Source organism: Salmo salar, chromosome ssa14 (genome assembly GCF_905237065.1).
Source record: "Salmo salar chromosome ssa14, Ssal_v3.1, whole genome shotgun sequence".
In the NCBI taxonomy this organism is placed as follows: domain Eukaryota; kingdom Metazoa; phylum Chordata; class Actinopteri; order Salmoniformes; family Salmonidae; genus Salmo; species Salmo salar.
The window spans coordinates 48,034,788-48,058,984 of NC_059455.1; the positions used below are offsets into that span (position 1 = coordinate 48,034,788).

Consider the following 24,197-nt stretch of genomic DNA (forward strand, 5'->3'; position numbering starts at 1 on the left):
TACTTACTGTAGAGGGTTTCCTGCCATACAGCGAGTCCCAAGGCCAGGGGGGTTCAGCAACACCTTGGTGAAATGTCTCATCTGGTAGTTTTCCAGTCGCTCGTTACTGAGAAATGGAGGAAGAAAGAGAAGAAGAACAGGTTGAAGAACAGGGTCATGACCTACGGGTTAGATTCCTAATATAATGTGATGAGAACAGGAAGACCAGGGTCATGACCTACGGGTTAGATTCCTAATATAATGTGATGAGAACAGGAAGAACAGGGTCATGACCTACGGGTTAGATTCCTAATATAATGTGATGAGAACAGGAAGACCAGGGTCATGACCTACGGGTTAGATTCCTAATATAATGTGATGAGAACAGGAAGAACAGGGTCATGACCTACGGGTTAGATTCCTAATATAATGTGATGAGAACAGGAAGACCAGGGTCATGACCTACGGGTTAGATTCCTAATATAATGTGATGAGAACAGGAAGACCAGGGTCATGACCTACGGGTTAGATTCCTAATATAATGTGATGAGAACAGGAAGAACAGGGTCATGACCTACGGGTTAGATTCCTAATATAATGTGATGTATCTGCATGCACAAAGCAATTCAGGTGGCTGGTCCAAGACCATGAGATCAGGACCAGCCAGGATCAGAGTTCTTGGTGAGTTGCCTGTGTCATTCTCCAAACGGCGAGAGACTAACCTGAAGAAAGTTAGCTGCTTTCCATACATCCAGGGAGTGAGGGTGAGGGCGGGGTACTCTCCAAACGGAGGCACAATCATGGTGAAGATCAGGGCTATCAGGACGAAGCTAGCAGGCAGGACGATCTGGGGACACAAAACCAATCACACTGTTACTCAAAGGACACCATCCCAGTTTTTCTCTGTGACCTGACCGGGTATAATATTCTAACTCTAGATCCTTCACCATTCCCTAGCCCCTAACCCCTAGCCCCTGACCCCTGACCCCTAGCCCCTGACCCCTAGCCCCTGACCCCTAGCCCCTAGCCCCTGACCCCTAGCCCCTGACCCCTAACCCCTAACCCCTAGCCCCTAGCCCCTAGCCCCTGACCCCTAGCCCCTGACCCCTAGCCCCTAGCCCCTGACCCCTAGCCCCTGACCCCTAGCCCCTGACCAGCAGGGCCAGGAAGTGCTTTATGACCAGAATACCTTCCCATCTATCTTTTATCCCTCCCTCCCACCGTCCCTCCCTCCCTCCCCCTCCATCCCATCCCTCCATCCCTCCATCCCACCATCCATCCCACTCCCTCCATCCCATCTCATCCCTCCTTCCATCCATCCAACTTTCCCTCCCTCCCTCCATCCCACGCTCCCACCACCCATCCCACCCTCCCTCCCTCCCACCCTCCATCCATCTCACCCTCCCTCCCACCCTCCATCCATCCATCCCACCCTCCCACCACCTAACCCACCTTCCCAACCTCCACCCATCCCACCCTCCATCCATCCCACCCTCCCACCCACCCTCCCTCCCTCCCTCCATCCCACCCTCCATCCCACCCTCGCTCCATCCCACCCTCCCACCTTCCCACCACCCCACCATCCCTCCCTCCCACCCACCCTCCCTCCCTCCCTCCATCCCACCCTCCCACCACCCATCCCACCCTCCCCCACCCCCCACCATTCCTCCCTCTATCTAGTTATAGTCCAAAACCTGTGCGAGGAAGTCTTTGTATGATCTGGTAGCGTGGTGAAACCTCTTGACCAGCAGGGCCAGAAACTGCTTCATGACCAGATTGGCTCCTTTGACCTGACTCGAGCCTTTCCCAGCGCTGCTGTCGTCGTCATGGTTACCCACACCGTTGGCCTGCTTCAGACCGTTAGCCTCTGTGTAAAGTAGGAGGAGATAGTCATTAGGAAGTGGATATATTTGACCGGCAGGTACAAAGGTTAAGGTTTAGGCATAGGGTTCCTCAATCTGTGTTAGTTTGCGGTGCTGAAGCATTAGCTTTGGATTTACAGGTATTCTCGCTTGGTCTGATTTACATGCTTAGCCAAAGTGATACTGTGAGTCTTGTCTTGCCAGACTAAAGGCACCAACCATATGTCTCTAGGGAAACCCCTGGTTTGAAAACAAGCAGGCTTAGTGGCTGATTCTAACCTTCAGGTTCACCCTCATCCACGCCAACTTTACTTTTGGTTCTCTTCAGCAACATCCACTGTTCTATGGTAGGGTGGTCCACAGTTCACAGCACAAGACAACACAATACAAGACACCAAAACACCTCACAACACCATGACACTTCACAACAACAACGTCATCATCGACAACAACACAACAGAAACTACTTAAAAGAAGAACATTCATAAGTTGGAAAAGAAGGTAGGAAGTACGTTGGAGAGTAGACTGTAGGGACAGGGAGTGTGGCATTTACCTGGAGTTTTGGGATTGGCTGCTGCTTCCCCATCTGCTGTCACCTTCAGAAAGATCTGGAGGGAAGAAACATTAGCTATTCATTTGGACCCAATGTATGTGTTCAAATAGAATACAGACCACCTACTCTTGTACCCCTGACCATGTGTGCCAAATTTCACCATGATCCTGAGTATGGCTGTGGCGGTCATGAAATTTCATCAGCCGGTGATTGTCAAGCAAATAACTTTCTGTCTCACGGTAATTGCTGTTAATTAACATAAACACATTTAGCATCTCCTGGCTTCCACACGTAGCCTACAAACCACTGATGCAGACCATTGGAACATCTATATTTTAAAAAGTCTAATATATCCATGTAATATAGCCTGACCTTCACAATAAATCCATGTAATATAGCCGACACCTTCACAATAAATCCATGTAATATAGTCTACACCTTCACAATAAATCCATGTAATATAGTCTACACCTTCACAATAACTGCATGTAATATAGTCTACACCTTCACAATAAATCCATGTAATATAGTCTCCACCTTCACAATAACTCCATGTAATATAGTCTACACCTTCACAATAAATCCATGTAATATAGTCTACACCTTCACAATAAATCCATGTAATATAGTCTACACCTTCACAATAAATCCATGTAATATAGTCTACACCTCCACAATAAATCCATGTAATATAGCCTACACCTTCACAATAAATCCATGTAATATAGCCTACACCTTCACAATAAATCCATGTAATATAGTCTACACCTTCACAATAAATCCATGTAATATAGCCTACACCTTCATAATAAATCCATTATTTATTTTAGACAGGTCTAAAGAAACACAATATGAAGAAAATGTAGTCTATTCTGTGTTGAGCGGTTAACAAAGAAATAGGTACTCCTATATTCTTAATTTAGAGTTATTAATGTAACTTTAGTTATTCTATAAACGTTGGGCTATATGTTTTGATGTTTAGCCTCTTAGGGCTAGGGGGCAGTATTTACACGGCCGGATATAAAACGTACCCGATTTAATCTGGTTACTACTCCTACCCAGTAACTAGAATATGCATATACTTATCAGATATGGATAGAAAACACCCTAAAGTTTCTAAAACTGTTTGAATGGTGTCTGTGAGTATAACAGAACTCATATGGCAGGCAAAAACCTGAGAGATTCCTTTACAGGAAGTGGCCTGTCTGACCATTTATTGGCTTTCTTTGACATCTCTTTCCAAAACAAAGGATCTCTGCGGTAACGTGACACTTCCCACGGCTCCCATAGGCTCTCAGAGCCCGGGAAAAAGCTGAATGTCGTCATTCCAACCCCAGGCTGAAACACATTATCGCCTTTGTCAAGTGGCCGATCAGGGGACAGTGGGCTTAGGCGCTTGCACTGGTCGCCCCCGTCTTTCTTTTTTTTCCTCTATTTACCGAAACGCAGATTCCCGGTCGGAATATTATCGCTTTTTTACGAGATAAATGGCATAAAAATTGGTTTTAAACAGCGGTTGACATGCTTCGAAGTACGGTAATGGAATATTTAGACATTTTTTGTCACGCCATGCGCTATGCTCGTGACCGTGGATTACCATTCTGATAGTGTCTAGAACTCACGAACAAAACGTCGCTGTTTGGATATAATGATGGATTATTTGGGACCAAACCTACATTTGTTATTGAAGAAGAAGTCCTGGGACTGCATTCTGACGAAGAACAAGAAAGGTAAGAACATTTTTCTTATAGGAAATGTGATTTTGGTGAAGGCTGAACTGCGTGGGTGTCTAAATAACTAGCCCTGTGATGCCGGGCTATGTACTTAGAATATTGCAAAATGTGCTTCATCCGAAAAGCTATTTTAAAATCGGACATATCGAGTGCATAGAGGAGTAATGTATCTATAATTCTTAAAATAATTGTTATGCTTTTTGTGAACGTTTATCATGAGTAATTTAGCAAACTGTTAGTAAATTCCCCGGAAGTTTGCGGGGGGTATGCTAGTTCTGAACGTCACATGCTAATGTAAAAAGCTGGTTTTTGATATAAATATGAACTTGATTTCTTTTTTTTCCTCTATTTACCGAAACGCAGATTCCCGGTCGGAATATTATCGCTTTTTTACGAGATAAATTGCATAAAAATTGATTTTAAACAGCGGTTGACATGCTTCGAAGTACGGTAATGGAATATTTAGAATTTTTTTGTCACGAAATGCGCCATGCTCGTAACCCTGATTTACCATTTCGGATAGTTTCTTGAACGCACGAACAAAACGCCGCTGTTTGGATATAACGATGGATTATTTGGGACCAAACCAACATTTGTTATTGGAGTAGAAGTCCTGGGAGTGCATTCTGACGAAGAACATCAAAGGTAATCAAACTTTTGTAATAGTAAATCTGATTTTGGTGAAGGCTAAACTTGGTGATTGTCTAAATAGCTAGCCCGTGATGGCTGGGCTATGTACTTAGAATATTGCAAAATGTGCTTTCACCAAAAAGCTATTTTAAAATCGGACATATCGAGTGCATAGAGGAGTTCTGTATCTATAATTCTTAAAATAATTGTTATGCTTTTTGTGAACGTTTATCGTGAGTAATTTAGTAAATTGTTAGTAAATTCCCCGGAAGTTTGCGGGGGGTATGCTAGTTCTGAACGTCACATGCTAATGTAAAAAGCTGGTTTTTGATATAAATATGAACTTGATTGAACAAAACATGCATGTATTGTATAACATAATGTCCTAGGGTTGTCATCTGATGAAGATAATCAAAGGTTAGTGCTACATTTAGATGTGGTTTGGGTTTATGTGACATTATATGCTAGCTTGAAAAATGGGTGTCTGATTATTTCTGGCTGGGTACTCTGCTGACATAATCTAATGTTTTGCTTTCGTTGTAAAGCCTTTTTGAAATCGGACAGTGTGGTTAGATAAAGGGGAGTCTTGTCTTTAAAATGGTGTAAAATAGTCATATGTTTGAGAAATTGAAGTAATAGCATTTCTAAGGTATTTGAATATCGCGCCACGGGATTAGACTGGCTGTTGCGTAGGTGGGACGATTTGGTGCCACCTACCCTAGAGAGGTTAATACATTGTAAGGCTGCATAATGAGACTATTGAAAAAAGTCGCTTGAAAGGTATGAGCTGTGCTTTGTTCTTTTGCGCAGGCTGTACACACTACATCATTCTCTCATTCACAATTTGACAAGCACTTGATAATGCCTTGAATTTCACTGTGGCGTCCCCTTTGTGTGGCCATAATGCAACCTTAAAAAAAGCCATGCCTTTTGCAGCCTGTAGTGCTGAGTTGTGCCCTTCTCCCTGAGTGCTATGCAATCCGAAGCGCCTCTCACTCATATGACTCTCCATAAAGTGATCGGGTCTTTCTGACAGGCTACAAATGAAGACAGACACATCGGGGACGCAACTGTGCACGTCCCCTACCACATTCCCCTCCTCCCCAGTCCTATCTCTCCCTACCCCCAGTCTCACCTCCCCTACCACTGTCCCCTCCTCCCCAGTCCTATCTCTCCCTACCCCCAGTCTCACCTCCCCTACCACAGTCCCCTCCTCCCCAGTCCTATCTCCCCCTACCCCCAGTCTCACCTCCCCTACCACAGTTCCCTCCTCCCCAGTCCTATCTCCCCCTACCCTCATTCTCACCTCCTCCAGTGAGGTGTCAGAGATGCCGAAGCTGCTGAGGCCCATGTCTCCCAGTGTTTCCTCCAGTTCTCTGAAGAGGGAGGCGTAGGCCCGGTGCTTGAACCCCTTGTTGGGCAGCAGGAAGGTCAGCTCCTGGCCGATGGCCTCGATCAGCTTGGCTTCTGGGACGTGGTGATGGATCAGTGTGGTGATGTTGTCCACGTCACCTGGGAGAAGATACAAAAGTTTTGTACATAGATTGATTGATTGATTGATTGATTGATTGATTGATTGATTGATTGATTGATTGATTGATTGACGATAAGGGAGGATGGACATGGGGTGAATATTACAGAACTAGTGGTTGATTAGAGTATCTAGACACACACACACACGATCACACACACTTCCCCACCATCCAGAGCTCTCTCCAGCTGCTGGGACTGGCCCTGGGATTCCTCTTTCACCTTGGTGCAGGTGGAACAAGTACAGGAACACTCTGAGGCACAGTCACACTCATTCTGATGGACAGAGAGAGCGAGAGAAGCACAGAGAAAGAGGGAAAGAGCACGAGAGAGATAGGGAGAAGAACAACAACAACATGTTTAAAACACTTTAAAATTTGACCCGTTTCAAGAAACTAGGCGTATGTTGCACGTCCATATTTCACAGGAAAGGTTTTGTTTATTTATAAAAAAAAAAAAAACATTTGGCAGAAATGCATTCTGGAACATCTGAACTTTCATGTGCCCTAATAACAAACGTGTATGTCGTCTGTAAATACGAATAAAATGGTTAAATAACGAGCCTAGTTGGTTTAGCCACAAAAGAATACAGGAACCTTCCGGCTAGCCATGATTGGCTGAGATAATGAGTGGGCTGGACATGCCGAGAGATGAGTTCGGATTGGTCTGCCATGTAGCATGCTTCTGTCGATCACATGAGCTGCTCAGTATGTGTGGACAATCCTGTCAATCGCGGCTTTTTTTGAAAGATATCATGAAGAACTGAAAAAGTTTAGCTATTGCTCTCATTATTGCTGCCCTGAAGTGGTCCCGTGTGGCTCAGTTGGTAGCGCATGGCGCTTGCAACGTCAGGGTTCTGGGTTCCATTCCCACGGGGGACCAGCACGAGAATGTATGCACTCACTACTGTAAGTCGCTCTGGACAAGAGCATCTGCTAAATGGCCAAAAATAAATATATATATATATATATATATATATTTAATAGTGCGATCAGGAAAACATTGCGATGGACTACTTCCTGGAGGATGATCGTGCCATGCTAACTGTGAAAAGGAATCAGACGATGAGGAAATCCCTGATTTAGGTAAGAACATTTTAATTGAACCAGCCACTCTACCAGGTCCTTTACACAGAGTCACTCTACCAGGTCCTTTACACAGAAACACTCTACCAGGTCCTTTACACAGAGCTACTCTACCAGGTCCTTTACACAGAGCCACTCTACCAGGTCCTTTACACAGAGCTACTCTACCAGGTCCTTTACACAGAGCTACTCTACCAGGTCCTTTACACAGAGCCACTCTACCAGGTCCTTTACACAGAGCCACTCTACCAGGTCCTTTACACAGAGCTACTCTACCAGGTCCTTTACACAGAGACACTCTACCAGGTCCTTTACACAGAGCTACTCTACCAGGTCCTTTACACAGAGCCACTCTACCAGGTCCTTTACACAGAGCCACTCTACCAGGTCCTTTACATAGAGACACTCTACCAGGTCCTTTACACAGAGCTACTCTACCAGGTCCTTTACACAGAGCTACTCTACCAGGTCCTTTACACAGAGACACTCTACCAGGTCCTTTACACAGAGACACTCTACCAGGTCCTTTACACAGAGACACTCTACCAGGTCCTTTACACAGAGACACTCTACCAGGTCCTTTACACATAGCTACTCTACCAGGTCCTTTACACAGAGACACTCTACCAGGTCCTTTACACAGAGCTACTCTACCAGGTCCTTTACACAGAGACACTCTACCAGGTCCTTTACACAGAGACACTCTACCAGGTCAATTTACACTCTTTAACACTGAGGCACTCAGAGGCATATAGTCATTCTGAGAGAGGAGAATGACAACATAAGCATGGTCCACCTTAGCCAATTATCTGGCCCTTCATACTTTTAATACTATTCTAGCGTATAATTTCATTAATACTATTCTAGTGTATCCACCTCTTTTTTCCTCACGTCCTTCATGCGTCGGACCAGGGTGAGGTAGAATCCCACTCCGAAGCAGTTCTTGAGGAAGAGGGGGGAGCCACAGCAATGGAGCTGGCCCTTAGAGATGATGGCTACACGGTCACTCAACAAGTCAGCCTCGTCCATGTGGTGAGTGGACAGGATCACTGTACGGCCTGGGGTTAGAGGTTAGAGGTTAGAGGTCAGGACTAGGAGCTCGGTCACTCAACAGGTCAGCCTCATCCATGTGGTGAGTGGACAGGATTACTGTACGGCCTGTGGTTAAAGGTTAGAAGTCAGAGGTCAGGACTAGGAGCTAGGTCACTCAACAGGTCAGTCTCATCCATGTGGTGAGTGGGCAGGGAGACTTGCATGCCCTGGAGACAGGGGTCAAAGGTTAGAGAGAGTTGATTGTAGTGCTTGTATAGGGAATCAAGCTGCAGGCAAGGTGGAGCAGGGATGGGAAACACCAGTCCTTGAAGGCTTGAGTATCTGCTGGTTTTCTCTTCAGCCTGGCACTGAATTGCTCATAGAGAAGTGCTGAAACATGGTTTCTCAGGTCTAAACCAGGTGTAGTGGCTAGGGGTAGTACCTGTGCGGTATTTGAGTAGCAGGTCCCAGATGGATCGTCTGGAGTAAGGGTCGACCCCCGACGTGGGCTCATCCAGGATCACAATCTTTGACCCCCCAACAAACGCCATGGCAACAGACAGCTTCCTCTGCATACCTCCTGCACAGAGTGAGAACAGACGTTATTTCAGGGGCAGCACAATAAACAATGTAGGGTAAACCACTAGAAAATCTGAATCGTTGCTAGGGCCTGGCTAATTTATTTGCAGTAGCAAAGGCTTGACATAGAGAAAAGGAAGACCTCGAAACAGGATCTGCTCACAAGTGTGTTTCATGCCTCAGGTCTCCATGAGAACCTGGCTGACCCCCCTGAGAGGTCCTGTGCCTCGTTGTCTCCCCCCTGAGAGGTTCTGTGCCTCGTTGTCTCCCCCCTGAGAGGTTCTGTGCCTCGTTGTCTCCCCCCTGAGAGGTTCTGTGCCTCGTTGTCTCCCCCCTGAGAGGTTCTGTGCCTCGTTGTCTCCCCCCTGAGAGGTTCTGTGCCTCGTTGTCTCCCCCCTGAGAGGTTCTGTGCCTCGTTGTCTCCCCCCTGAGAGGTTCTGTGCCTCGTTGTCTCCCCCCCTGAGAGGTTCTGTGCCTCGTTGTCTCCCCCCTGAGAGGTTCTGTGCCTCGTTGTCTCCCCCCCTGAGAGGTTCTGTGCCTCGTTGTCTCCCCCCTGAGAGGTTCTGTGCCTCGTTGTCTCCTCCCTGAGAGGTTCTGTGCCTCGTTGTCTCCCCCCTGAGAGGTTCTGTGCCTCGTTGTCTCCTCCCTGAGAGGTTCTGTGCCTCGTTGTCTCCCCCCTGAGAGGTTCTGTGCCTCGTTGTCTCCCCCCTGAGAGGTTCTGTGCCTCGTTGTCTCCCCCCTGAGAGGTTCTGTGCCTCGTTGTCTCCCCCCTGAGAGGTTCTGTGCCTCGTTGTCTCCCCCTGAGAGGTTCTGTGCCTCGTTGTCTCCTCCCTGAGAGGTTCTGCGCCTCGTTGTTTCCCCCCTGAGAGGTTCTGTGCCTCGTTGTCTCCCTCCTGAGACGTTCTGTGCTTTGTCGTCTCCCCCACCTGAAAGATTCATTGTCTTTCTTATGAGGCAAGCCCACACATCCAGCCTGACCCACCTGAGAGGTTCTGTGCCTCCTCGTCTCTCTTATGAGGCAGGCCCAGATCCTCCAGCATGACCGTGACCGCCTGTTGAGCCTCAGCCTGAGAGGTGCCCTTCAGCATGCAGTAGAACAGGATGTGTTCCTCCACCGTCAGACTGGACAGAGAGAGGGAGAGAGGTTGTCAGTCACTACAGCAGACAAGTGAACAAATGTCTTGCAACAGCAAGAAAGAGAAAGAGAGAAGGAAATATATTGACAAGTCAGTCAGCTGAATTGACTAAACTGCTAATCGTAGGAAACAAACATTCATCAATCTGTTATGTCATCAATCTGTTATGTGTCATCAATCTGTTATGTCATCAATCTGCTATGTCATCAATCTGCTATGTCATCAATCTGCTACGTCATCAATCTGTTATGTCATCAATATGCCAGTCCTATGATTGACCTGACTACTCAAGTTTCTTTACAAGTGCCAGTGGGTATATGGAGGACATTGTACTGGGACACATAGCCGAGGAAGAGGAGGAGGAGGAAGAGGAGGAGGAAGAGAAGGAAGAGGAAGAGGAGGAAGGGGAGGTGGAAGAGGGCTCACTGTTTGAAGGGGACATCGTATTGGGACACATAGCCATGGAGGTGAAAGGAGGAGTAGGAGGAGGAAAAGGAAGAAGAGGAGGAGGAGGAAAAGGAGGAAGAGGAGGAAGAGGAAGAGGAGGAAGAAGAAGAGGAGGAGGAAGAGGAGGAGGAGGAGGAAGAGGAGGAAGAGGAAGAGGAAGAGGAGGAGGAGGAGGAGGAGGAGGAGGAGGAGGAGGAGGAGGAAGAGGATGAGGGCTCACTGTTTGAAGAGGACATTGTACTGGGACACATAGTCATGGAGGTGAGAGGAGGAGGAAGAGGAGGAGGAAGAGGAGGAAGAAGGGGAAGAGAAGGAAGAGGAGGAGGAGGAGGACTCACTGTTTGAAGAGGATATTGTACTGGGGACACATGCCCATGGATGTGCGGATACTGTCCATGTCAGTCCTGATGTCTCTCCCGTTGATAAAGGCTGTCCCAGATGTAGGAGGGAACAGACCAGTCAGGATAGACCTGGAGAGACACACACACACACACACACACACACACACACACACACACACACACACACACACACACACACACACACACACACACACACACACATGCGATTAAGAAGAGTGTGATGTCATGTCATGAACACTATTAAGTAATCTCGGCACTCAGAACCAAATCTGGCATACACACTGACCAGCTACTCTGTCACTAGACAATCAACTTCCTTTATTCCTCACAGACATTTTCTCTGGATAACGCTCTCGATTGCTAATAGCTGTATTCAAACATTTGGCCTAATTCAATATTGTATAGTTGATATCCTATACCACAAAATTAGGACAATAAAGTTTGTGCTCTGCAGACTAGTTAGTGGTTTTGCGTAGCCTGGACTCAGATCCGTTGTGATATCTGGAGATCTCCTGTGGTCTACAGCACAGAACAGATCAGGGAAATCAGGGTAGGTACAATACATACATGGTGGTGGTTTTCCCGGCTCCGTTGTGTCCTAGGAATGATGTGATCTGGCCCTCGTAGAAGGCGATGCTGAGGTGGTCCACGGCCGGACGGGATCCCCCAGGAAACACCTTGACCAAGTCCTGAATCTCTACCCCCACGGTCAGCCCTGCTGGCTCTGGCTCAAAGAACAACTGGCCTGTAGTAAAGGGGAGGGCAGGCACAAAATGAAGGAAGACACCCAAATTTACTATGGTTTAGATCTGGTCCATATCTACAAGGCTACCACTTATAAATTGGCCCATTGACTACTTGTAATTAGGGGGTCAGGTCTGGTTGCTAAAGCTAAACCAGATCTGCGGCATGAAAAGGCCAGGCGTACTGGTTATGGCTACATACCTCAAGCCAGAGCTGGGCCATAAGAAAAGTAGCATGGAAAATGATAAATGATTTTCTAACATGCATGGGATTGACTGGTCATACAATCTACTGAGCCATCTTAATCATCTGTTGTTATTGAGTGATCATGTACCCTATTTAGCCAATTACGGACCAGCTACGTGAGGCCTCTCTAGCCAATCACATCGTAGCTACCTGAGCCCTGTCTAGCCAATCACAGTACATGAGTCCTGTCTAGCCAATCACACAGCCCTTACCTGTCAGATCCTCTTCCTCTTCCTCCTTGTTCTGTTCTTCTTCCTGTCGTTTCAGCACCTCCTCCCTCTCTCTCTCCATCCTCTCTCTCTTGTCCTGGTGTTTGCAGGGTTTCCTTACCCCCACACCGTTACACCTCCTAGGTGAACACATACTGTCTACGTCCTTGTCCACGTCGGGCTTCTCTGGATCTGCAGAGAGATAGATACACAGTCACTCTACAATGTTTCACTACTGTGGGAGACACTCATGGAAGAAAAGGTCCATTACAAAGGTAGGCCATATCACTCCTTCAATCAAAGTTCAAATAGTATGTTTATATGTATGCACGCATATACTGTCTATATATGATTATTATATTCATATACTGTCTATATTTGATTACAATATTCATATACGGTAAATATATGATTATAATATTCATATACTGTCTATATCTGATTATAATATTCATATACTGTCTATATATATTATTATATTATTCATATACTGTCTATATATGATTATAATATTCATAAACTGTCTATATATGATTATAATATTCATATACTGTCTATATATGATTATTGTCCATGTACAATAATAATATTCATATACTGTCTATATATGAGACCACGACTAAAGACACTTATAGAGGACAGACACCACGACTAAAGACACTTATAGAGACAGACACCATGACTGAAGACACTTATAGAGGACAGAGACCATGACTAAAGACACTTATAGAGGACAGAGACCATGACTAAAGACACTTATAGAGGACAGAGACCATGACTGAAGACACTTATAGTGGACAGAGACCATGACTAAAGACATTTATAGAGGACAGACACCATGACTAAAGACACTTATAGAGGACAGACACCACGACTAAAGACACTTATAGTGGACAGACACCATGACTAAAGACACTTATAGTGGACAGAGACCACGACTAAAGACACTTATAGAGGACAGACACCATGACTAAAGACACTTATAGAGGACAGACACCACGACTAAAGACACTTATAGAGACAGACACCATGACTGAAGACACTTATAGAGGACAGACACCATGACTGAAGACACTTATAGAGACAGACACCATGACTAAAGACACTTATAGTGGACAGAGACCATGACTAAAGACACTTATAGTGGACAGACACCATGACTAAAGACACTTATAGTGGACAGAGACCACGACTAAAGACACTTATAGAGGACAGACACCATGACTAAAGACACTTATAGAGGACAGACACCACGACTAAAGACACTTATAGAGACAGACACCATGACTGAAGACACTTATAGAGGACAGACACCATGACTAAAGACACTTATAGAGGACAGACACCATGACTGAAGACACTTATAGAGACAGACACCATGACTAAAGACACTTATAGTGGACAGAGACCATGACTAAAGACACTTATAGAGGACAGAGACCATGACTGAAGACACTTATAGAGGACAGACACCATGACTAAAGACACTTATAGTGGACAGAGACCATGACTAAAGACAGTTATAGTGGACAGACACCATGACTAAAGACACTTATAGAGGACAGAGACCATGACTGAAGACACTTATAGAGACAGACACCATGACTGAAGACACTTATAGAGGACAGACACCACGACTAAAGACACTTATAGAGACAGACACCATGACTGAACACACTTATAGAGACAGACACCACGACTAAAGACACTTATAGTGGACAGAGACCATGACTAAAGACAGTTATAGTGGACAGAGACCATGACTAAAGACACTTATAGAGGACAGAGACCATGACTGAAGACACTTATAGAGGACAGACACCATGACTAAAGACACTTATAGTGGACAGACACCACGACTAAAGACACTTATAGTGGACAGAGACCATGACTGAAGACACTTATAGAGACAGACACCATGACTAAAGACAGTTATAGTGGACAGAGACCATGACTAAAGACACTTATAGAGGACAGAAACCACGACTAAAGACACTTATAGTGGACAGACACCATGACTGAAGACACTTATAGAGGACAGAGACCATGACTAAAGACACTTATAGTGGACAGACACCATGACTAAAGACACTTATAGTGGACAGAGACCATGACTGAAGACACTTATAGAGGACAGAGACCACGACTAAAGACACTTATAGAGGACAGAGACCATGACTGAAGACACTTATAGTGGACAGAGACCATGACTAAAGACACTTATAGAGACAGAGACCATGACTAAAGACACTTATAGAGGACAGACACCATGACTAAAGACACTTATAGAGGACAGACACCACGACTAAAGACACTTATAGTGGACAGAGACCACGACTAAAGACACTTATAGAGACAGAGACCATGACTAAAGACACTTATAGAGGACAGACACCATGACTAAAGACACTTATAGAGGACAGACACCACGACTAAAGACACTTATAGTGGACAGAGACCACGACTAAAGACACTTATAGAGACAGAGACCATGACTAAAGACACTTATAGAGACAGAGACCATGACTAAAGACACTTATAGAGGACAGACACCACGACTAAAGACACTTATAGTGGACAGAGACCACGACTAAAGACACTTATAGAGACAGAGACCATGACTAAAGACACTTATAGAGGACAGACACCACGACTAAAGACACTTATAGTGGACAGAGACCACGACTAAAGACACTTATAGAGACAGAGACCATGACTAAAGACACTTATAGAGGACAGACACCATGACTAAAGACACTAACCTGAGTCTGGAATGTTGGAGAGGGTGGGTTCAGACCTTTGCCAATAGGAGGGCTGGAATGGGAAGTAGAATGGTCGTCCAATCCCATACTGACCTGGAGAGAGGAGGGAGGGGTTTATTATACAGTACTGTATCCATATTAGTAAACAACGACAGCGTGAAGCCCCTTGCAGGTGTCATGGAGTCCGAGACTCCTTAGGCTAACCCTAACCTCTGCAGCCATAAGGGTTAACTGCTGCTCCAATAAGGGTTAACTACGGCTCTAATAAGGGTTAACTACGGCTCCAAACTCGTCATTAAGCTCGAGACCCTGGGTCTCGACCCCGCCCTGTGCAACTGGGTTCTGGACTTCCTGACGGGCCGTCCCCTGGTGGTGAGTGTAGGTAACAACATCTCCCCCCCGCTGATCCTCAACACTGGGGCCCCACAAGGGGGCGTTCTCAGCCTTCTCCTGTACTCCCTGTTCACCCATGACTGCGTGGCCATGCACGCCTCCAACTCAATCATCAAGTTTGCAGACGACACTACAGTGGTAGGCTTGATTACCAACAACGACGAGACGGCCTACAGGGAGGAGGTGAGGGCACTCGGAGTGTGGTGTCAGGAAAACAACCTCTCACTCAACATCAACAAAACAAAGGAGATGATCGTAAACTTCAGGAAACAGCAGAGGGAGCACGCCCCTATCCACATCGACAGGATCGCAGTGGAGAAGGTGGAGAGTTTTAAGTTCCTCGGCGTACACATCACGGACAAACTGAAATGGTCCACCCACACAGACAGTGTGGTGAAGAAGGCGCAACAGTGCCTCTTCAACCTCAGGAGGCTGAATAAATTCAGCTTGTCACCAAAAACACTCAAACTTTTACAGATGCACAATCGAGAGCATCCTGTCGGGCTGTATCACCGCCTGGTACGGCAGATGCTCCGCCCATAACCGTAAGGCTCTCCAGAGGGTAGTGAGGTCTGCACAACGCATCACCGGGTGCAAACTACCTGCCCTCCATGACATCTATAGCACCCGATGTCACAGGAAGGCCAAAAAGATCATCAAGGACAACAACCACCCGAGCCACTGCCTGTTCACCCCGCTATCATCCAGAAGGCGAGGTCAGTACAAGTGCATCAAAGCTGGGACCGAGAGACTGAAAAACAGCTTCTATCTCAAGGCCATCAGACTGTTAAACAGCCGTCACTAACATTGAGTGGCTGCTGCCAACATACTGACTCAACTCTAGCCACTTTAATAATGGAAAAATTGATGTAATCAATCTATCACTAGCCACTTTATATTATATAATGTTTAAATACCCTACATTACTCATCTCATATGTATATACTGTACTCTATACCATCTACTGCATCTTGCCTATGCCGTTCGGCCATCACTCATTCATATATTTTTGTGTACATATTCGTATTCATTCCTTTACACTTGTGTGTATAAGGTAGTTGTTGTGAAATTGTTAGGTTATATTACTTGTTAGATATTAATGCATGGTCGGAACTAGAAGCACAGCATTTCGCTACACTTGCATTAACATCTGCTAACCATGTGTATGTGACAAATACATTTGATTTGATTTGATTTAACTACGGCTCCGATACGGGTTAACCCTTTACACTCCTTAGAATTGGCTAGGGCTACATTGCAATGTTTCTTACAGAATAAATATAAAAAACATATTGATAATCACGGTAGCAATTGAAAGGGAACCGTTTACAGATCATGGGAAAATGATTAGACCAACGTTGAGGACACAACAGTTCACTTGACACAAGAATAAACCAAACATTACACTGTTGATTTTATGTGCATTTTACATTTACTGTACTTTTCACAGCATTTGTTGATAATGAAATCTGAAAATACTTTGAATACATTCGGTAATAATAATATTAATGGGAAATGTGGGGAAGGTAAGACAAATAATTTACAAGGGTTTTGCGTGAGAGGACTAACTGGTGTTTCCAAGTGGCAACACACACCTTGTCACGACTCCCGCCGAAGTCGGTCCCTCTCCTTGTTCGGGCGGCGTTCGGCGGTCGACGTCACCGGTCTTCTAGCCATCACCGCTCCACCTTTCATTTTCCATTTGTTTTGTCTTGTTTTCCCGCACACCTCTGTTCCACCCATGTCTGTGTGTGGTATTGTTCGTTCATTACGTGTGTGACGCTTCAGGCTGGTTTTGCGCCGGGTATTGTTGTAACCCGTGGTTATGTTATTTGTACCAATTTGTGTAATTTGTGCGCTATCGCTTTTTTTCCTTGGGACGGAATGTTGTGACGCAGTTGCATTTTATTTTACATTTTTTACATATTAGTCATTTAGCAGACGCTCTTATCCAGAGCGACTTACAGTAGTGAATGCATACATTTCATTTCATGCATTTTTATTTTTGTATTTTTTTTGTACTGGCCCCCGTGGGAATCGAACCCACAACCCTGGCGTTGCACACACCATGCTGGCGTTGCACACACCATGCTCTACCAACTGAGCCACAGGGAAGCCACGATGCAAAGACGAATCTTCAACTATAAAGTTTTTTTTTTAGCTCTCCTAGCTGTGCCATTGAGGAACTAGAGCAAGCACACTTGTAGTTGTTTATGATTGGAACACAACCCTGCATCCCCACCATCACACAATTACTGTTGTTGTTTACGCATCATTTGAAACCGTGTTCTATTGTCAACATGACTAGCTAAGTTATAAAATCTGATCTTACAGTGTTAGACTTTCACAAGGCAATTCAGACAAACTGATGCTAATTTTGGTGCGGATAGAAAGGAGTCATGAGTGAATTCAGGTGGTTTTTCCGTGGTAAAGTTTCTTGACAATAGACAGACATAGGCTCTGTTCAGAACAACCCAGGGTATGACGACATGTCATTTTGTAACTGTTGGCCTACATCAAACATAGTGGTCATAAATGTTGACACTGTATATGACATAAGTTTTATGATATGGAAATGTGAAGTGCACATTTGGACTCACAGGTGTTTGACTTGCTTGTATGACTTCAAAGCGGTATTTATTATAATCCTCAACGTCTCATCTTTTAAATGACATAGAATCCTCTTAATTTAGAGCATTTCCCTGACTCAGACGACAAAATATTTGCAAAAGTCGCACAATTAGCAGGAGGGATGGGGAAAACTTTTTGTTGCGTGCGGTGCTCAAGTTCAGAATGGCTAAACCCGGACAGAGCTGTGAAGCGCGGAGCCTGAGCTCTGACATCATGTATAGCATGTACAGCACAGGAGGTTGGTGGCACCTTACTTCGGGAGGACGGGTTCGTGGTAATAGCTGGAGCGGAATAGGTGGAATGGTATCAAATTCATCAAACACAGGGTTTGATGCTGTTCCACCAACTCCGTTCCAGCTTTTATTATGAGCCTTCCTCCCCTCAGCAGCCTCCTCTGCTGTACAGCCACTCCATTCCAATTTAGGTGCTTATCACTGACAAATCTGCTATTTTAAACACATATATGGGTACAAGTGAAAAGGGCTACCCATTTTATGGCTTACTCTAAAAACACACAGAAACACACAACCCCCAAACACAACCCCACACTCCCTCTAACCTGGGAAGACGTTGTCAAGGTACCATGCCAGGAAGCCATACAGCACGGCGTCAAACATCATCATGCCTATGGAGGTGAAGAAGGAGTAGGCATCACCCTCTAGTGGACTGGTGCCGATGTTGTCCCACTGCAGACCCAGGCCCTGCTCCTCATAACGAGACAGGTACTCCGTCCCAAAACCAAACGCTACTGGGGACAGCAGACTCTGAGGGAAAACACACAGGTACAGGTAGAAAATCACTCCATTGATCTACGTGTGAGGGTTGAGGGGATGTTATATTATATTATATACCAGACTGAGGGTTGAGGGGATGTTATATTATATACCAGACTGAGGGTTGAGGGGATGTTATATTATATTATATACCAGACTGAGGGTTGAGGGGATGTTATATTATATACCAGACTGAGGGTTGAGGAGATGTTATATTATATTATATACCAGACTGAGGGTTGAGGGGATGTTATATTATATACCAGACTGAGGGTTGAGGAGATGTTATATTATATTATATACCAGACTGAGGATTGAGGGGATGTTATATTATATACCAGACTGAGGGTTGAGGAGATGTTATATTATATTATATACCAGACTGAGAGTTGAGGGGGTGTTATATTATATTATATACCAGACTGAGGGTTGAGGGGATGTTATATTATATACCAGACTGGGGGTTGAGGGGATGTTATATTATATTATATACCAGACTGAGGGTTGAGGGGATGTTATATTATATTATATACCAGACTGAGGGTTGAGGGGATGTTATATTATATTATATACCAGACTGAGGGTTGAGGGGATGTTATATTATATACCAGACTGAGGGTTGAGGAGATGTTATATTATATTATATACCAGACTGAGAGTTGAGGGGGTGTTATATTATATTATATACCAGACTGAGGGTTGAGGGGATGTTATATTATATACCAGACTGAGGGTTGAGGGGATGTTATATTATATTATATACCAGACTGAGGGTTGAGGGGATGTTATATTATATTATATACCAGACTGAGGGTTGAGGGGATGTTATATTATATTATATACCAGACTGAGGGTTGAGGGGATGTTATATTATATTATATACCAGACTGGGGGTTGAGGGGATGTTATATTATATTATATACCAGACTGAGGGTTGAGGGGATGTTATATTATATACCAGACTGAGGGTTGAGGGGGTGTTATATTATATTATATACCAGACTGAGGGTTGAGGGGATGTTATATTATATACCAGACTGAGGGTTGAGGAGATGTTATATTATATTATATACCAGACTGAGAGTTGAGGGGGTGTTATATTATATTATATACCAGACTGAGGGTTGAGGGGATGTTATATTATATACCAGACTGAGGGTTGAGGGGATGTTATATTATATACCAGACTGAGGGTTGAGGGGATGTTATATTATATTATATACCAGACTGAGGGTTGAGGGGGTGTTATATTATATTATATACCAGACTGAGGGTTGAGGGGATGTTATATTATATACCAGACTGAGGGTTGAGGGGATGTTATATTATATTATTTACCAGACTGAGGATTGAGGGGATGTTATATTATATTATTTACCAGACTGAGGGTTGAGGGGATGTTATATTATATACCAGACTGAGGGTTGAGGGGATGTTATATTATATACCAGACTGAGGGTTGAGGGGATGTTATATTATATTATATACCAGACTGAGGGTTGAGGGGGTGTTATATTATATTATATACCAGACTGAGGGTTGAGGGGATGTTATATTATATACCAGACTGAGGGTTGAGGGGATGTTATATTATATTATTTACCAGACTGAGGCTTGAGGGGATGTTATATTATATTATATACCAGACTGAGGGTTGAGGGGATGTTATATTATATACCAGACTGAGGGTTGAGGGGATGTTATATTATATTATATACCAGACTGAGGGTTGAGGGGGTGTTATATTATATTATATACCAGACTGAGGGTTGAGGGGATGTTATATTATATACCAGACTGGGGGTTGAGGGGATGTTATATTATTTACCAGACTGAGGGTTGAGGGGATGTTATATTATATACCAGACTGAGGGTTGAGGGGATGTTATATTATATTATATACCAGACTGAGGGTTGGGGGGATGTTATATTATATTATATACCAGACTGAGGGTTGAGGGGTGTTATATTATATTATATACCAGACTGAGGGTTGAGGGGATGTTATATTATATACCAGACTGAGGGTTGAGGGGATGTTATATTATATTATATACCAGACTGAGGGTTGAGGGGATGTTATATTATATTATATACCAGACTTAGGGTTGAGGGGATGTTATATTATATACCAGACTGAGGGTTGAGGGGATGTTATATTATATTATATACCAGACTGAGGGTTGAGGGGATGTTATATTATATACCAGACTGAGGGTTGAGGGGGTGTTATATTATATTATATACCAGACTGAGGGTTGAGGGATGTTATATTATATTATATACCAGACTGAGGGTTGAGGGGATGTTATATTATATACCAGACTGAGGGTTGAGGAGATGTTATATTATATTATATACCAGACTGAGGGTTGAGGGGATGTTATATTATATTATATACCAGACTGAGGGTTGAGGGGACGTTATATTATATTATATACCAGACTGAGGGTTGAGGAGATGTTATATTATATTATATACCAGACTGAGGGTTGAGGGGGTGTTATATTATATTATATACCAGACTGAGGGTTGAGGGGATGTTATATTATATACCAGACTGAGGTTTGAGGAGATGTTATATTATATTATATACCAGACTGAGGGTTGAGGGGATGTTATATTATATTATATACCAGACTGAGGGTTGAGGGGATGTTATATTATATACCAGACTGAGGGTTGAGGAGATGTTATATTATATTATATACCAGACTGAGGGTTGAGGGGATGTTATATTATATTATATACCAGACTGAGGGTTGAGGGGATGTTATATTATATACCAGACTGAGGGTTGAGGGGATGTTATATTATATTATATACCAGACTGAGGGTTGAGGGGATGTTATATTATATTATATACCAGACTGAGGGTTGAGGGATGTTATATTATATTATATACCAGACTGAGGGTTGGTATAGGGTTAGGGTTGGTCAAAGTACCGCTGTGATCTTGGCGTTCTTGGTGATGCGGTCCTGCCAGGCCACACAGAGGATGTGGGGGAGGTAGAGGGTGAAGTAAATGATACCGCTGCAGGCTGCAGCCAGGTTGGCCTTGTTGAAGAACACACTGAGAAGGAAACACTGCATAATGGTGGCCATGGTGAAGGTCAGGAGGAACAGGAATACTACCAGCGGGTTGGAGTAGTTCAACACTTTACCAGCCTGATGGAGAAATGGGGGAGGAACACAGTTACTAGTAGTTCAACACTTTACCAGCCTGATGGAGAAATGGGGGAGGAACACAGTTACTAGTAGTTCAACACTTTACCAGCCTGATGGAGAAATGGGGGAGGGAGGGGGTAACACAGTTACAGTTTTTCTCAATTGCTAAAACACTGAAACCCATTGGCTGAACAAAGTTCTCAGTTGCCTGGACTCGTTTAGCTAATTATGCAGTCTGTTGTCAATACCTTAAACCATTTCACATGGTAAAACACAATTTGCAGATCTCACTTAGACTTTTCAGCAAAACTCTAAACACATTCTCTTCTCAAAACACATTCTGCACTCTAATGCACATGTCATCCATACTGGTAAACACAAGTGGCAACAATCAAATACAAATAGAGAACACATGTCATTGATTGAACAAAACCCCTCAAAATGGATTTAACCTGTTTCAAATGATGCGACACAACCAATATAAGCCAGTTCAGAGAGCAAACAGGTTGTTGAAGGTGGGAAGGAGAAAGTCTGAGAATGGATAGAAGAAACAATGTGAGAGGACGAGGACGAGTGCGTATGCGAGGTGGGCGACGAGGAGGAAGAGGAGGAGGAGGGCAAGAAAGAGGAAGAGGAGGACGAAGAGGAAGACAAAGAGTGGAAATATCTGATGAAATTCGAGCAACAGTTATAGACCATGTTCTTGTCCATGGACTGACAATGAGGGAAGCAGGACTTAGAGTGCAACCCAATTTGAGCCGATTTTCTGTGTCCACCATAGTAAGGACATTCAGAGAAGAGAACAGGTACAGTATACTACTGTATTTTTGTAATTGCAAATTTACTGTACTACACTATATGCAGCTGTTTCAATAGACATTTGTAAAGTTAATCACTGTATGTATTGTACTGCATGAATATGTTTTGTAACTGCACAACTACTTTTTGTAGAATTGCAAGGCTGCCACATGCAGGTGGAAGGACAGCTATATTCACTCGGGAGCAAGAGGCCGTTATAGTTGGCATGGTCCTTCAAGATAATGCAATACGACTCAGAGAAATCCAGGAATGAGTGATACAAGACAACACACACTTCCAGGGAATCGACAGTGTGAGCATTTCCACAATTGACCGTGTCCTCCATCGTAACAGGATGCGAATGAAACAAGTATACAGAGTACCTTTTGAGCGCAACTCACCAAGGGTGAAAGAACTGCAAGCTCAGTATGTGCAAGTAAGTGTACATTCAGAAACATTTACTGTAATCCAGATTGTCTACAGTACTGACACATACTATGTGAATGACATGACTCTTCAGTACATACAATGTATGTGAATCAGAAGTGCATACAGTAGGCCTAATTGTACTCTACAGTATAGCACTGTCTCTGTACGACTTACAAAATCCTACATACAGTATATTGTATTTCTACACAAACAATATTTGACTTGGAATCCTTGGACAGACCCCATGAGTTCATCTTTGTCGATGAAGCAGGCTTCAATCTAACAAAGAGGAGAAGGAGAGGCCGAAACATGATTGGACAGCGGGCCATTGTTGAAGTCCCTGGTCAACGAGGTGGCAATGTCACAATCTGTGCTGCTATCAGCAACCATGGTTTTCTACATCACCATGTTACACTCGGGCCATATAACACCCAGCACCTTCTAAGATTTATTGCCAATCTAAGAGATATTTTGTTTGAGCAGCAGGTTCAAGAGCAGCAGGGTCAAGAGCTAAATGAGAATCCCATTCCCACCTATGTGATAGTGTGGGACAATGTCGGTTTCCACCAAGCTGCTCAGGTAAGGGAATGGTTTAACATCAATGGGCAGTTTATGAACTTATACCTCCCTCCATACTCGTCTTTCCTGAATCCGATTGAGGAGTTTTTCTCCTCTTGGAGATGGAAAGTGTATGATAGACAACCCTACACCAGAGTAAATCTGCTGCAAGCCATGGATTTAGCCTGTGGTGATATAGGTGAGGAATCATGTCAGGGCTGGATACGGCACACAAGAGGCTTCTTCCCCCGTTGCCTCAGGAGGGACAATATTGCTTGTGATGTCGACTAAGTGTTCTGGCCTGACCCAGCCCAAAGACAAGAAGAAGCACATTGATCACATGTTTACTCCTTTGATTTTTGTCCCTTTTAGTATTGTAGGCTGTATACTGTACAATGGACAAATTGTATGGCCCTGAACATTGTGCTTTCCATTTATTAACAGTACTGACTGCTCAATAGATTTTGACTGGTTGCAGGTTCATATCAACAAAGAACAAGAATTACAGTATCACAGAGACAAAGGCCAAGTTTGTGAGATGCAGGGTACAGTACTGTA

General features: G+C 44.2%; 1 protein-coding gene across 2 annotated transcripts in view; it reads right to left on the reverse strand.

Moving 5' to 3' along the window:
* The window catches only part of LOC106569796 (retinal-specific phospholipid-transporting ATPase ABCA4), a 93,029-nt gene that overhangs the window by 24,876 nt on the left and 43,956 nt on the right, over window positions 1-24,197 (reverse strand). The window contains exons 17-32 of one of the 2 annotated variants that reach the window (XM_045694486.1): window positions 21,633-21,854; window positions 18,473-18,677; window positions 14,890-14,982; window positions 12,131-12,319; window positions 11,496-11,673; window positions 10,905-11,036; window positions 9,966-10,105; window positions 8,847-8,984; window positions 8,249-8,430; window positions 6,458-6,563; window positions 6,064-6,269; window positions 2,395-2,449; window positions 2,121-2,183; window positions 1,674-1,846; window positions 702-826; window positions 8-106 (exon numbers count right to left, since the gene is read on the reverse strand). In XM_045694486.1, the coding sequence (XP_045550442.1) occupies window positions 8-106; window positions 702-826; window positions 1,674-1,846; window positions 2,121-2,183; window positions 2,395-2,449; window positions 6,064-6,269; window positions 6,458-6,563; window positions 8,249-8,430; window positions 8,847-8,984; window positions 9,966-10,105; window positions 10,905-11,036; window positions 11,496-11,673; window positions 12,131-12,319; window positions 14,890-14,982; window positions 18,473-18,677; window positions 21,633-21,854 (2,306 nt within the window). The remainder of the gene's footprint in view (window positions 1-7; window positions 107-701; window positions 827-1,673; window positions 1,847-2,120; window positions 2,184-2,394; window positions 2,450-6,063; window positions 6,270-6,457; window positions 6,564-8,248; window positions 8,431-8,846; window positions 8,985-9,965; window positions 10,106-10,904; window positions 11,037-11,495; window positions 11,674-12,130; window positions 12,320-14,889; window positions 14,983-18,472; window positions 18,678-21,632; window positions 21,855-24,197) is intronic. The other variant, XM_045694487.1, reaches the window with a different exon arrangement.